At 52.4% G+C, this 15,358-nt stretch overlaps 1 protein-coding gene across 1 annotated transcript in view; it reads right to left on the bottom strand.

The window, feature by feature from the left end:
* Window positions 1-3,850, bottom strand: part of MAN1C1 (mannosidase alpha class 1C member 1) — a 142,570-nt gene extending 138,720 nt beyond the window's left edge. Inside the window, exons 1-4 of the mRNA XM_030328050.1 lie at window positions 3,844-3,850; window positions 3,276-3,469; window positions 2,852-3,196; window positions 1,453-2,598 (exon numbers count right to left, since the gene is read on the bottom strand). Coding sequence (XP_030183910.1) covers window positions 1,453-2,598; window positions 2,852-3,196; window positions 3,276-3,469; window positions 3,844-3,850 — 1,692 coding nt within the window. The remainder of the gene's footprint in view (window positions 1-1,452; window positions 2,599-2,851; window positions 3,197-3,275; window positions 3,470-3,843) is intronic.
* Window positions 3,851-15,358: the final 11,508 nt, after the last annotated feature.

Genomic DNA, 15,358 nt, shown 5'->3' with positions numbered 1-15,358 from the left:
GGGTGGTTCACATAAGTAGTCAACGGCACACTTCTAACCCAAAAAGGGGAAATGATGTCCCCTTCCTTAGCTCCTGCAAGTTCCAGCCTTCAATTAACGTTTGAGATTTCAACAAGAATTGAAAACTGAGAGCGCGCACGCCCGCATGCACACACACACACACACACACACACACACACACACCAAGGACTCATCTTTGTGGCTTTCTATCTTGACGTCATAAAATGTCCTGTGACTGCTAGTTAAGATAGTCTCCAACGGGCTTATCTTGGAAGGGCTGATACCAACAGAGGTAAGAAGTGTGGGAGAGGTGGACAATGCGATGGAGGACAGTCCAGACACGGAGAAAGAACAGCTAAGTTCTCCACTGGCTCTGAGCAGATCCCGGCAGGGCAGGTCCTGACCCTTGCTGCCGGCTCCCCCTGGAAATCAGACTGCTGACTCCTTTGCAGCAAACAAAAAGTCCAGACAGAAACAGTCCTTTCCTTCTGGGTCCATCCATGGCATGGGAGGGCCAAGGCAGGGGTGTGGGGGAAGCATCCTCTCATTTCTAGGGAGGAGACCCTGGCCCAATGCTTGCCCATAGCCCCCTCGTGGCCTGGGGTGGTGTCACTGCAGCCCCCTCTGCATTGCTGGGCAAAAACCTCAGGCAGGCAGCTGTAACAGTGGTACAGCTGAGTGTTTAGTTACCAGTGGCGGCTTGGCAACAATCTTCAAGCCACGGCGAGGCTGCGTTTGCTTTTGGTTTCTAAGCTGAGACCAAAACTCATACTCAAAGTGATCCTTCTAAACCCCTCCCTCCCCACATCCCTACAGGGAACAAGTCCAAGACCCGCTTCATTAGGCCAATCACCTCAGAGCTTCTGTAACATTACCACACCCCTATTGATCATTCCTTCCTGCATCACATGCTATTATGTACAACTGTTCCCAAGGCTCAACAGAAATAGTTAGCAAGAATCCACAACACTTTCCGGCTTGATTACAAAATACTTTCAGGACACCAGATACACCCCCAAATCCTGGATTTCCAGGTAGCAGATCCTACAGGGGTTTAGGGAAAGTCAGGACTTACGGACACACAGTGAGAAAGAAAGTGGCTCTTGGCCCTGTGCAAGCAGAGAGGGTGTCCATTAACGAACCTAACTAGCAACTCACAAAGGGACAGGGCCCACCTGGGCTGGGGACTTGACCGGAAGGACCAGAGTCCGGGAGTAGGGCAGAGTCTATCCAGCGTTTCAGCTACTGTCAGGGATGGGGATGATGAACTGAACCCAGCAGTGGGAAAGTGCCCACTAAGGAGAAAGTGGAAAGTTTGGAGGGAGAGAGGACGGTGCAGTGTGCCGGAGGGCTCTAAAGTAGTGAGTGGTCCAGGGACCAGAAGTGACTGGGGCCAGGGGAACGGATGGAAGCACAGAGAGTCTTCCTTTTCCGAAGAAGGGGAGTCCTTACCTCCTTGATTTTCTCCCGCTGGGCTCGAACTAGGCTCTGGGGTCCCTTACCCTCATCGGCCCTAGTCCCCAGGACCGGGTGCCGGAGGCGGCTCTGGAACGCGTGGAAGTCAAAGCTAAACGGAATGCTCGGCTCCTGGGGTCTGAGGGCCGCGCTGCCGCTGCTCCGGGCCGCCGTGGCCATTTCGCGCGTCCCGGTGGGGTGGGTGCGCCGCAGCCACCCTTTCCGGCGCCGGGCATTGGCTTGGCTGCTGGCGTCGTCCTCACCCGGGGCTGGCACGGCGGGGGCCGGGTTGGGAGGCGACTCCTGCTCGCGGGCCAGGGGGTGGCCGGCGACTTCGGCCACCACCTCCAGGCCGGGCTGCTGGGTCCGGGGGGCCAGGAAGAGGCGCTTGAGGCGAGAGGAGTTGGGCAGCAGGAAGAGCGCCCCGAAGCACAGGGTGACGAGGCCCGAGAGGAAGAGAAGGAAGAGGAACTTCTGCGGCAGCCGCAGCCCCCACGGGGAGGCCGGGACGAAGATGGGCACTTTCCTCATGAGAATCGTGGCCTGGCGAGGGGCTGGGGCCCGGTCAGCCCGGCCGGGCCCCCCAACCCCGAGGCCCTCGGAGGGCAGGCACTGGCCGGCAGGGGGTTTGGCGCGGGGAGGTCGTCGAGGGGCGCCGCCGGGGTGGGGGTCCCTGAGAGTTTCGCCGCTTCGGGGGCCGCCCCTGAAGTTCAAGGAGTTGGGGGCGCGTCCCCCGCGCCGAGGCGGGGCGCAAGGGCCTCGGCGGGGCCCGGGCGCGACGGGGCAGCACGGCTCGGGGCCCGGGCCGCAGGGGTCGGCCGCGCGCCACAGCCCTTCGCTCCGGCGCCGCGGAGCCCCTCCTCGCAGCGGCCGGAGACCGCGGGGCCCGCTCCTTCCCGCGCTGCGGCCGCCGCCGGGGCCCGTCACATGCCGTCCTCGGCGCCCAGGCTGTCGCGCGGAGGGGCGCCCCGCAGGCCTCGTCCCCGTCGCCGCGCCGCCCGCAGCCCCTCGGCCCAAAGTTTCAGCCTCAGAAGCAGTTTCCAGAAGGGGCCGGCTCAGGGGGCGAGGCGGTGGCGGGGCTGGCGTGTCAGCGCCGCTGAGAGAGCGCGCCGACCCGGCCGGTCGTGACAGCTCCCGGCTCGGCTATCGGGACACGTCCACAACTTTGCTCCGCCGCGGAGCGGACGCCGGGCAGCGGGAGCGGGCACTTCTGAGCCCCAGGGCAGAGGGCTTCCTGGGCCCCCGGGAGCAGAGGGACGCCCGAGCCGCGCGGTCCGGCGCCGGGCGCAGTCCGCCGTCCGCGACCAGCCGCGGCGGGGCGGCTGCAGCTGCGCCCGGGAGTGCGGACTCCCGCCCCCCGCCAACTCGCTGGGGCTCGGCGACCCGCTGGGATCACCTGTTCCCGGCCCCCGCCGGCCCCGCGGAGCGCGCAGCCCCGGTTGCACCTCTCCCGCTGCAGCTGGCGTCCTCGCAGCGGCCGCTCCAGACGGGCCGCTGCCTCCGCAGGCTGAGCCGCCGCCGCCGCCGCCGCCGAGCCTGCGCCCCAACGCGCGCACACCCGCCCGGACGCCTCCGCCGCCGCCGCAGCTCGGGCTTTCACTGAGACAGCGCCCGCGGCCCCGCCTCCCTCCGGGCCACGCCCTCCGGGCCACGCCCACTGCGCGCGCCCCGCGGTCCACCTCCGCCGCGGCGCCGCAGCCAGGCCAATGGCCCTCGCGTCTGGGGGTAGGGAGCGCGGGGCCTAAGCGCGGGTGGGGAGAGGCGAAGGGACTCCAGGCCACGCCCCCTCCCTCAAGTGGCCAGCGCCCGCGCACACTCACCCATCCACCAGCACCAATGGTCAGCTGCGCGGAGTTGGCGCGGGCGGGGGTGGAGAGCGGAGCGAGGTCATTGGCTGCCTCGGAGGGATCCCCGCTGGGCTGCAGTCGCCCATTGGTTAGTGGCCAGCGTTCGCTGGGCTGGGGGGCGACGGACCCCCCTGTCGCCCCCCGCCCGCGCCGCTCCTGTTGTTGGTCTGCGGGTGGGGGCCGGAGACCGGCCAGGCTGAAGGGCTCTGGCCGTCATTTGGTAGCAGCTTTCGCCCCTCGGTGCCAGTCCAGGATTGACAGGGAGCTGAGGGCCCTGCCAGGGGTCCCCAGAGCTCCCGCAGGAGCCCTGGTGGTGCTGCTGTGGCAGGCTCTGAGGAAGGGGTGGCCGGGGCCAAGCGGGGGAGCTGTGGTCGCGGTGGGGCCAGCCTAAGGCAGCGTTTCACTGGCCCCCGCCCCCCGCAGACCACTGCTCTGCCTTTCTTTTCCCAGAGCCCCAAGGGCTGGGGCCCCTAGCTGGGGAGGGAGACATGCGATGGGAGCGCAGAGGAGAACCCTGGTCGTGTGTAGAGACCACACATACGTGACATGCGAACCTAGATGCCTGCGTGTGTTTATGTGCACATGTGTGCTCCTACGCCTAAATACATATGCACTCAGGGATTGCCTGTGAGTATTCGCACACAAGCACACATTTAATTTAGGTATGAATACCAAGTGATTATACCAGAGCAAAGATAGACATCCATACATATTAGTACTAATATTGACGTGTGCACACACATATCCACTGACTCACAGCAGACAGGCCCCAAACCATGCACCTGTACACGCTGCCAGGCATATATTCCCAGACACGTGTGTCTCGACCCGAGGGCCCTCACACCTTCCTCCTTGGACTTGAGTCTCTCTGTGCTTTCCTTCCTGTTAAACTCAACCCAGGGCAAAGCAACATTGTGCTGTGTGGGTCTTTCATGCAAAACACTTTATAGAGACAAATAACAGCAGAGGGAGAGACAAATTAAGAGGTGTAATAGGCAAGAGGGAAAATATTCTGCTTTCAGCTGCAATTTAAAATGAAATGCAGCATTGACGAGACAGAAAATACTGCAGGGAGGCCTTTACTGATGGAAGAAGCGGCCCAGGCGGGCTCTCACCTCGTAAATCTTGCTTCTTCCCTGAGGCCTGCTAGATGGCCACTGAGGCTCAGACATCCTTCTACCTCGGGCAGGCCACTGACAGCAAACCCTCCCCTGATATTTAATACCCTCGGCATGTAAATTTCTTTCCATTGAAAGTAAAAGACTGCTCTGGGTAACAGGTGCATATATGTTGGTCACTGGAGATGAATAGTCCCCCCAACCCAAATCCCACAAGTTCTACCTAGATTAAATGTAAAATTCTAATTCGGATGTTTCAATCCCTCATGAGTTTGACTGGCAGGAGTCAGCTCCCTGGAACCAGCTGTGAGCATCAGAGACAAACATGTGATCCACTTAGATTCAGGAGCCCAGACACCTGGCCTGGCCTGTTCCCATTTCCAGTGCCCAAGCATCCCTTCACTGGGTCCCATCTCGGGAAGAAGCGGGCTTGTCTTTGGAGAACCAGGAGCCCAGCCTTGAGAGTGTAAGGGGAATCACTGTTCAGTCCCCTGAGGAGGTAGAATCCAGGGGAAGGCGGGGGGGGGGGGGGCAGGGGAAGCAAGGCTGAGTCTTAGGAGGGTATGTCTGTTTGAACTGGATACTCAGTGGGATTGCGATACCTGTTTCCACCTCTCACACATTGGTGGGCCAGGGTAGAAAGTGGGGCTGCAACAAAACCAGCACATTCCACAGATCCAGGGTACAAAACCCAGAGCACAGAGAGGACCACTCCATCTGATTGATGTCGTGTTGGTGGTTACACTGAGTTGGTGACCTTTTACACTCTCCCTAGAGAGCTCACTGAAACCCTGCAGGTCCCCATCCCAGCCTCCGTGGACCTCACACACATCATGACTCTTTCGTCATTTCGTCACTTGGTTCTGCTATTGATATGCTGTCGCACGGCAGATACTTCCTCACGACAGGGACCATGGCTTGTTCACCTCTCTAACTGCCCTAGGTCTTAATTACAATGCCTTGCACCTGTGCGCTGTGTTTGTTGAGTAACCAATGGATAAATGAGTGAGTGGATGCCCATTCCACAGAGGACGAAACTGAGCCTCGGGGAAGGGAATAATAATGAACTAACATTCTCTGTGTTCTCAATGCATGTTACTTCACTTACTTTTCAGAACACGCTTAGGTGGTGCATTTTATTGCTAGTCTCATTTTATAGATAAGAAGACTAAGGCTAGAGAGAGTTAAGATAGGTTAACAAGTATCTTTCTCAGTTTAATGTAGAAACTCAAATGGGGCTGGTAGCAGAGCTAAATAGCCCTTTAAAGAATCCATTCTGACAACAAACATTTATTGAAATTAGATGCTAGGTATTTCACTAGTCTCGGGTTGGACACAGAGATGAACAAAGCATGGTTCCTGTCATTCCGTAAAGAACTATTTCTTGAACACCTACAATTACCAGGGACGGAGGGGCTGGAGAAAATAGCCGTGAATAAGGTAGGTGTGAAGCCTATCTTCAGGAAGCTTCTTGTCTAAAAGGCAACAGGGACCAATCCAGCCCGTCAGGAAGGGAGCCACAGGGAACTGGTCTATGTGCTTCATACCTCATTCTATCAGGCCCTCGTGACGACTCTCTCTGAAGTAGGCCCTGAGATCCCAGTTTAGCAGATAGACAAACCAAGGCTCAGGCGCGCGACACGACTTGTCCAGAGTCACACAGGGAGTGATTTGCAAATATAAGAGAAAACCAGATTCATGTGCTCCCAGAATCTATGCTCCTTGTGTTAATAATATTAATAATAACTAAGATCAATGGGGCATTCACTATGTGCCAAGCTCTTATAAAAGCATGTTATAGAAGCTCACTTATTTGATCCTTACACCCATCCCATGAGACATTTTACAGAAGAGGAAACGAAAGCACCGAGATGTTAAGGAATGTGCCCAATGTTCCTACATCTGGCATGTGGCAGAGGGGGGGATTTGGTCCAATCAGTCAGGCTCCACAGCCCTTTATGTCTTTCAAAGTCTACTGCTTTCTATCTTATAACGCCATGAGATCAGGTGCCGTAAGGGGTCAGGGCAGAGGACAGGCTTGTTGGGAGGATTGTATGAGCTCATTCAGTCATTCAACATGTGTATATAAAGTGCCTACTATGTTCCAGGCAATATACAAAGCTTTAGGGATGTAATGGTGAGCCAAAATAGACACGTTTCCACCCGTGGTGCTTATAGTCTCACGGGGAAGAAGGGTTTCAACAAACAAGCGATCCCCAAATCCGGATGTGGGCTGAGAGGGGAGTGAGAAAAGAGAGAAATACTGCTGTAGGAACGTGGAATAATGTAGACCTAGACTGAGGTTGGATGAGAAGTGGTCAGGGAAGACTTCCCCCAAGGCCGAATGGCGCTACCGAAGCCAAAAGGGATAGTGAGAACACAAGGCTGAGGGGACGACATGTGCAAAGGCCCTGGGGTGGAGGGAACAGAAAAAGTCTGTTCTTTTGAGAACAGAAAAAGTCTGAAGTAGAGAGAGTGATGGGGAAAGACAGGAAGTGTCGCTGAATGATTCAGGGCAGGAGTGGGAATGTGTGTAGGCGTAGGTGGGTGGGTGGATTCAGATTAACATTTTAAAAAGGCTACTCTAGCTGCAGTGTGGGCAACAGAATGGAAGGCAGGAGCGAACAAAATGGGAGCGTTTCAGAGGATATTGCAATAGTCTATGTGCCTTAGCCTGGGGAAGTGGGAGTCACCAGGACGGCAGGGTCCAAATTACATTTCGGATCCAAAATTGATAGGACTCAGTGAATACCTGAAATAGGACGTTGATCCAGAGGGAGACATTGGCACTGATTCCCAGGTCTCTAACTTGCCCCAGAGTTGGGGTGGGGGGGGGGGCATTTGCTGAGATGGGAGCAGTGAACCAAGCTCTGAGGGATTTCCCTTCTGTTCATCAAGAAGGTGCTGGGCGGGTGGTGCAGAATCTGAATCTCAAGTGGTCATTAGTCCCATTTAGAATCGAAGCCTAGAGATAAAACCACGTTGCAGCCAAGAGATAATCATCAGGCAGGTTCCTTAATGGCCTCCAGATAAATTGAACCCTGGGCAGGAGAGACACTGATGACTGGGGGCCTGCCCAGTGAGAGCACACCCCATCAGTCTCGAGATAAAAGGCCCTACAGCTGGGCTCACTCCAGCCGGCTATGGGACTTAGTCAATACTTCGCTGTGCAGTGGTGGCTGATTTCAGAGTCACAGAGCCCTGAACACCTGCCCTCATGGATCTTAAAAGAAAGTCACGGGGGTTTCCTTTCACCTCTTCTTACCTGAGTCCCCCAGCCCTGCATCAGAGGTCAGCCAGGAGCAAGAATTCTCAACCGGGAGCAATTTTGCTCCCAGGGAACATTTGGCAAAGTCTGGAGATAATTTTGGCTGTCACAGTTGGGGGAGGAGGGCTACTGGCATCTAGTGGTAGAGGTCAAGGATGCTAGTAAACATCTTACAATGCACAGGGCAGCCCCTTACCACAAAGAATTGTCCAGCCACAAATGTCAACAGTGTCAAGGGTGAGAAACCCTGTAATGCCAAGGCTTTGAAGTCAGAGAGACCTGGCTTTGCCACACATTGACCGCTTGAGCTTGGGCAGCCCATCTGATCTCTCTGAGGCTCGCTTTCTCCATCTGTCAAAGGGGTGGCGGGGGAGCAATCAATAGTAATACATACCTCAGGAAGATGATGTGAGAATTAAATGAGATAGGTGACTATAAAGAAGCAAATGTTGGGTTCATCTTCCAAAGGAGCAGGAGCTGAGCTGAACTTATTCTTGATTTACCTCCCAAACCTAAGTCCTCAGTATGCTGGAGAAGGGAAAGCAGAGTGGTGAGAACAAGAACCCTGGAATCAGAGTACCAGTTTTGAGTCTGCACTCAGTCTCCTACCAGCATTGAGACCTTGGGCAGATTGCCCACCTCTTGAAGCCCCAGTTTCCTCATCTGTGAAATGGACGTGATCACAGTACCCACCACATATGGTGGATATGAGGACTACAGGAGCTAATCTTTGTAAATGTCTGAGCACAGAGTCTGGCACACAGTGAGCACTTGATCAGTGTGAACCAATGGTGTAAAAAGACAAAAAGAATCATGATGCCTCATTTCCTGATGCGAAGCCAGCTAGCAACCCAAACTGAAACTTTGTAACAAAGTTTCCAGGGACTGTAGCAACTTCCAGCACTTTGTCCCTGGTCCCTATGAGAACTCTGGTTTGTCAAGTGAAGGTTGAATTAGACATGGATTTTCATTTCAGAAGATGAAAGTTCTATTGTGCTGAGCATGACTCAGGAAGCCCCTCCTCTCTAGGAGTCTCTAGATCCAGCAGATCAGTGGTAGAATGTTGCAGATGTGGAATCTAAGGATCAAAGCATGTAAGTAACTTGTAGTTGGAGGCAGATACCAGCTGAGGCAGGCATAGTAAGTGATCACGGTTCTCCTCACTCCTGTAATCCAGGGTTATACTTACCTTATTATCATTGTGGGGATTCAATGAAATAATCCACATTAATGCCTTAGCAGTGTGCCGGGCATATAGCAGGAACCAAATGCTAGTTATTATTTATGGTACTGGCACTTTTTAAAGAGCATGTAAAATAAATAACTTTGAATCACATAAAAGTACATTTCCAAAAGCTTACATCAAGCCCCATAGAGCTAGAAATGAAATATTATCCTTAAAATGTAACCCTGGCATAATTTAGTCATCTGGTTCCACTTGCCAATATTAGGGAGCTTTTGTTTGTTTGTTTGTTTGTTTGTCTCCTAGTGTCCATGGGTTATTGAGGCTCCAGATCCTAGGCAGGATCTCAAAGTATCTGCTCCTATGGTGTTAGGATGGTAGGAAGGGAAGTATCCTTAAACGTTATCCATTATGCCACTCAGGTGTTTTCTAGAACCAGGTCAATAAGCCAGAGTGGCAAAAGAGTTGTGGTTACAGCCTTGAATCTCCTCGAATCCCAGTCCTGCCTCTTGATGACTGTGTAACTTGGGCAGGCCACCTCATCTAGCTCAGCCTCAATATCCTTGGCTGCAACATAGCTATGATGTTACTGCCAAACCCAGTCCCAGTTAAACGTCTGTATTATTAAAAGAAACAGGAAATAGCAGGTTTAGGATTCACGGTTGATAGAAAGGGAAGGCTGGGGTTTGAAGACAGAATCCCACCAGTTATCTTACTTGTCCCGAGTCCTTGCTCTGCCATTTGAGTAGGTGACCCGAGCAGATTACTCACCTCTGTGAACCAATTTCTTCACCCAGAAACGGGACCCATAATACCCTATATGAGATAACCAGTTGCCAAGCACTCTGTTAGTAAGGAAGCAAGAGACACGTTTGTTGTGGCTACGGTCCCTTTTCAGAAAGAGTTTGCATCATTCCACAAATATTTATTGAACCTCAACCATAATTTAAAGGCTTTGCGATTCCCTCTATTTCTTATTCTGTTCCGTTCTACTTTTTCTGTTATTCTATTATCTGTATTAAAAAAAAAATTAAAAAGCTGACAGAAATCAAGTTAGTTATGTGTTCTCTTTGCCAAATGTTTCTGGATCTGTGCCTTTGGGGCACATGGTAGGATTGTCCCACCCCCTTTGGGTGGAATGGAGCCACGTGACTAATTCTGGCCAATGAGCTGTCAGCAGAAATGGGAGGTGTCTCTTCCAGGCCAGAGCATTTAATGGCCAGAGCCGTATCCTCCAGAGCTACAGCTTTCCCCGTAGCAAGGTGACTTACAGGGCTCGAGATGGCAGCTGCTCCATCAGCCAGAGTCCCTGCATGATTCTGGTGAGCAGAACCTTCTGCATATCAGCACTGGCGGCTCTGGCATGGAACTTAGATGACAAATTAATGTGTGTTCTGTCGAGCCACTGAGACCACAGGGCTTTAAAAAAGGTTTTCAACTTTAAAAGAGTTTTAAGGCGAAATTAACTGCAACAATATATTTGACCTAATCCAATATATCTAAAATATTATCATTTATGTTATTAATAAGTTAGGTGGTAAGTTACATTCTTTTTTATATAGCAAGTCTTCATGGGCTGGTGTGTGTTACATTACAGCACATTTCCAGTGTGCCCTAAGCCCCTCGTGCCTAGTGGCTCCTAGAGCGGACAGCACAGCTCTAATGGCTGGTGACCCTCACTTTGAAGCATACTATTCTAAGGCATCCTGGATAAACAAACCTTGATTCTAGTCCAGAGGATCTTTTGAAAAGGAAGTCCGGTGTTTCATAAGATAGGCTGTGGCTAGATCTCTGGTACATTTTTCCTCATTTAGTGTGCACTGGGGCTGTTCTCCCTGCATCATTATGACTCCCTTCCATTTCCCTCCCTCTAGCTAATTCACTCGCCTGTACTCTCCCTTGAAGAAAAAAAGAAAGAGAGAAGTGGGGGGGGGGGGTTGTTTTCAAGTGCCCAGCTTGACGGTAAAGTGAAAACTTGACTATTTACAATGTTCTCAGTACCCACAGTATTCCAGGAGTAGAGATTCACTAAGCCCCAGGTGGGGGGAACAGTCAAGGCACTTTCTTCTCCAGGGTATGTGAACTGTAGGCTTCAGGATCATGAGGGAGGGGAGACAGAGGCGGGAGATGGGTGGACTAAGGCAATAGAACTTGATCTCATATCCTGGGGTAGGGAGACTTCCTTTTGACTTTGGATGTCGGCTTGGAACTTATACGCCAGGATCAAGGGTTGCAGGTCGGTGTTAATTGCCTTTTTATTAATTTGTTATTATATGCATGTGCTATGGTTGCTGGAAAATATGCTTTTTCAATTTACCAATATGTCAAAAGCATTTTTCCATGAAATGAAATATTCTTCTACCTCATCATTCTGACAGCCGGATAGTATTTTTTAAATGGGTATGCTGTAATTTATTTACCCAATCTGCCATCGCTGGACATTAAGGTCATTTCCGATTGTTAATTGCATTTGACAATAGCTTAGTGCTCTCATAGTGGCTCGGCTCCTGCAGAAGGCACAGAGGACACGTGCAGACAGAGGAAGGCATGGTCACCCCAAGGTGTCCTTCTGGCAAACTGGGGTTTTACCATAGAACAGGCCGACTTCTGTGGGTGGTGGGGAGGGCACGGCCTTCTCGGGGCACTGCTGGGAGAGCTGTGTAAGATGAAAAGAGCGCTGGAGACAGAGGGTTGTGGGAGGTACCACGTCCTGCCACTTACTAGCTCTGTGGACGTCATCGCTGAGCCTCAGTTCCCTCATTGGGAAAGCCAGGGTAATAACTGGCCTCTTGGTACTGTTGTCAAGATTACATTAGGCTGACTATGAATTCTGGTTAAATAAGACAGATTGAGCACACGCACGCGTGCACACACACACACACACACACACCTCTGCTCCCTCCTGACGCTCCACTAACATGAAGGCAAAGGGATTTTTTTTTTTTAAAGGCGTAAAACCACGAGGATAATCAGCACAGAAGAGATAACACTAACAAAATTTGGAAGGCGGAAAAGCAGATCGGTGGGTTGTAACCTAGAGGCACCAAGAACCCTCCGCCCTAAACTGCCAATGGGGAAAGCTGGAAGAAGCCCTACTTATGCTGTAGAACCCCCCAGAAGGCTCAGTGGTTCCCTACAGAGGCCAAGGTAAGGAGGAGCTAAGGACAGCAGAGCGGTCCCTTCTCTTCCTCGCCTTCCCCTGCACCAGTTACTGCTTCTGGATAGAAAACCGGGCTCAGGGCCTAAGGACAGATGGGGGGAAAGGCTGTCGCTCCCATGGGCACGTGCAGCCCACTCTGTGCCAGGCCCTGGGTGCCCGTGGCGGAGGAGGATGAAGAAAATTCTCTCCTGGGAGAGAGACTCTGCGGGACCAAGCAGACAGGCCAGCCTTCCGTGGTGAGTCAGAGATAAAGAGCAGAGAGGACTGGGACAGGGGGCCTAGCGGGCTGCCCCAACTGCCCATGTTAAGGCGGGGGCTCCGAGGCCCAGGAGGAAGGACTTTGCCCCAAACCTATACTCTTAAGCCTGTCCCTGTCCCCAGCCCCAGCTCTCTCTGTGCTTCCCCTTCACTGGGGCAGACAGCAGCTTCCTCCAGGCCCTTTCCAGATGCTTTCTCTTCAGCCTGCCGCTCAGATCAGTGCAGGAAGTATCCCGGCTGGCCAGTAGCTGGGCCCAGGATCCACACTTTGGGTCCCTCTCACCCGTCCATCAGGTCACTCCCCACCCTCCTGGCAGCACTGCCCCCACCCCTTCCAGGAAATCACCACTGAATGCTTTTCTCAGAAACTCCTACTCCCAATCGGAGGTCACAGAAAGCACTAGCTGATAAGGCTCCAACCCTCCCAGAGGCAGATGCACTTTCTAACGGCCTGAAAAGAAACACGCTTCCCAAAGATCAAAGGATTGTAGCTCTAATGGTGGAAACCTAGGCATTGGGGGCGATAGGGTAGACAAAGGAGCAGTGGTCAAACTGCACCGTAGATGCTCATGCTCACGTCAAATGATCAAATGGGCTATGGGGAATACAGAGGGAAAGGTGTTCCCCCACCTGTCTGCCTGCTCACCTAGAGCCAAATGCCTCTGGCCGAGGCAGAGAAGGCTCCCACTCCCACGAGATGCAGCAAGGCATATGGGGGCTATGATACAGCAAATAAAAACACAGGAAGGCCAGTTACATTTGGGGTTTTCTTTTTAATTTTTGTTTAACATTTATTTATTTTTGAGACACAGAGAGAGACAGAGCACGAGCAGGAGAAAGGCAGAGAGAGAGGGAGACACAGAATCTGCAGCAGGCTCCAGGCTCTGAGCTGGCGGCCCAGAGCCCGATGCGGGGCTCGAACCCACGAACCGGGAGATCATGACCTGAGCCGAAGTTGGTGTTTAACCAACTGAGCCACCCAGGCGCCCTGACATTTGAATTTCAGATAAGCAACAAATAACTTGCCTTTTTTCAAAGTTTATTTATTTGAGTAATCTCTACACCCAACGTGGGGCTCGAACTCATGACCCCTGAGATCAAGAGCCACACACTCCTCCAGCTGAGCCAGCCAGACACCCGTAACAAATAATTTCTACCCTAAGTATGCCCATGCAACATATACTAACAGATTCTTCACTAATTTGTGTGGAATTCAAATGTAATGGGGCTTCCTATATTTTTTCTGGCAACTCTACCTGCCCCCAGCAAAGGGTCTGGCACATAGTAGGTCCTCAGTAAAGAAGGGGTTTGTTTGAGCTTTGAGACGGATGGGAAATCACAATGTCATATCTCACTGACTCAGAGTGGACTTTCTAATTACTGGAAGTGAGCTTTAGTTACCAAATGCAACTGTTATTTAAAAAAAAATTTTTTTTAATGTTTATTTATTTTTGAGAGAGGCAGAAAGAGGATGTGAGTGGGTTAGTGGCAGAGAGAGAGGGAGACACAGAATCCGAAGCAGGCTCCAGGCTCCAAGCCGTCAGCACGGAGCCCGACGTGGGGCTCGAACTCACAAGCTGTGAGGTCATGACGTGAGCCAAAGTCAGATGCTCAACCGACTGAGCCACCCATGCGCCCCAAATGCAACTGTTATTTTAACCGAAAGGAACCAGAAAGTCATGGATCTACCTGACTGTCATCAGGAGTCAAGGAAGGACAAACTGCCTTTGACAGAGGAAGTTTACAGGTGGAGAAGAAAACTAAGGCCATTTCTTCCTTGTACCCCATTGGTTCCAGCCCATTGCATTCATTATTCGTTCAACCAATATTTCTTGCATACCCCTCCTGTGCACCAGGCACTGCTCAATAAACCAATGTAATTCTACGATTATCTTTTTCTTGTTCCCATTTGATTGAAGAGGGAAAGTGAAGGCTAGAGCAGTTAGTTGATTTGCCCAAGGTAACACAGAAGATAGGCGGTGAATCTGGGATGAACACCCAATGTATCTGACACCCAAGCCCTTGTTCCTTCCCCTTTATGCCTCTGGAGGGGTACGAGGCATGAGGAAGAGGGGCCCCAAGAGTAGCAGGAACTGGTCAGGTAAAGCCCACACAGATGACCAGCTGCCCCCTAGCCATCACCCAGCATTACAATGTTATCTCCTAAGCATCTCTGAGCCACCCCCTTTGCTCCCCTTTAATTACTACCCCTCTCCCCCAGCCCAACAACAGGTGGGTCAGGCTGGCTCTCCTCTCCGGTCTGTTCTCCCCACGGCAGGCAGGGGGATCCACATGAAAGGTACATGCGAATATGTCACCTTTCTGCCTAACTTCCTATTACTCCCTGTGCCTGCATCAGTCAGCATTTGGCTATCTGTTGCCGCATCACCAATCACTCCAAGTTGTGGGGCCTTAAAACCACCACGGTTTATTATCTCTCATGATTCTTGGGCTTGGCTAGGCTCAGCTGTGCGGTTCTTCTGGGACTGACATCATCTAGAGGTGTGACTGGGCTGGGCCTCCGAGATGCTTGCTCACATCTGGTGACTGATGCTGGCTGTTGCCTGGGAGTTCAACTGGCGCTGTGGACCAGAGGCCACATGTGGCCTCTCCATATGGCCTGGGATTCACCCAGCATGCCAGCTGGAGCGTCTCAAAAGTGAGCCTTCCAGGGGCACCCGGGTGGCTCGGTTGTTCAAGCGTCCAACTTCGCCTCAGGTCACGATCTCACCGTTCGTGAGTTCGAGCCCCGCATCCAGCTCTGTGCTGACAGCTCAGAGCCTGGAACCTGCTTCCAATTCTGTGTCTCCCTCTCTTTCTGCTCCTCCCCTGCTCACACTCTGTCTCTCTGTCTCTCTCTCTCAAAAATAAAAATAAAAACATTTAATAAATAAATAAATAATGAATAAAATAAAAGTGAGCATTCCAGAAGGTAAAAAGCAGAAACATTCACATCCACCACAGCCAGTCTCAGCTTCTGACCACAGAAACCGCTCCGGTTCATTTAAGCCAAGAGGAGCTTAACACAGGGGGCAGGGGCCGACAACGCTGTTGGGAGGGCTGGAGAGG

Source organism: Lynx canadensis, chromosome C1, assembly GCF_007474595.2.
Source record: "Lynx canadensis isolate LIC74 chromosome C1, mLynCan4.pri.v2, whole genome shotgun sequence".
Taxonomy (NCBI): domain Eukaryota; kingdom Metazoa; phylum Chordata; class Mammalia; order Carnivora; family Felidae; genus Lynx; species Lynx canadensis.
Note: the sequence above shows the minus strand (reverse complement) of the source record. Positions and strands in the feature narration are given on the sequence as shown.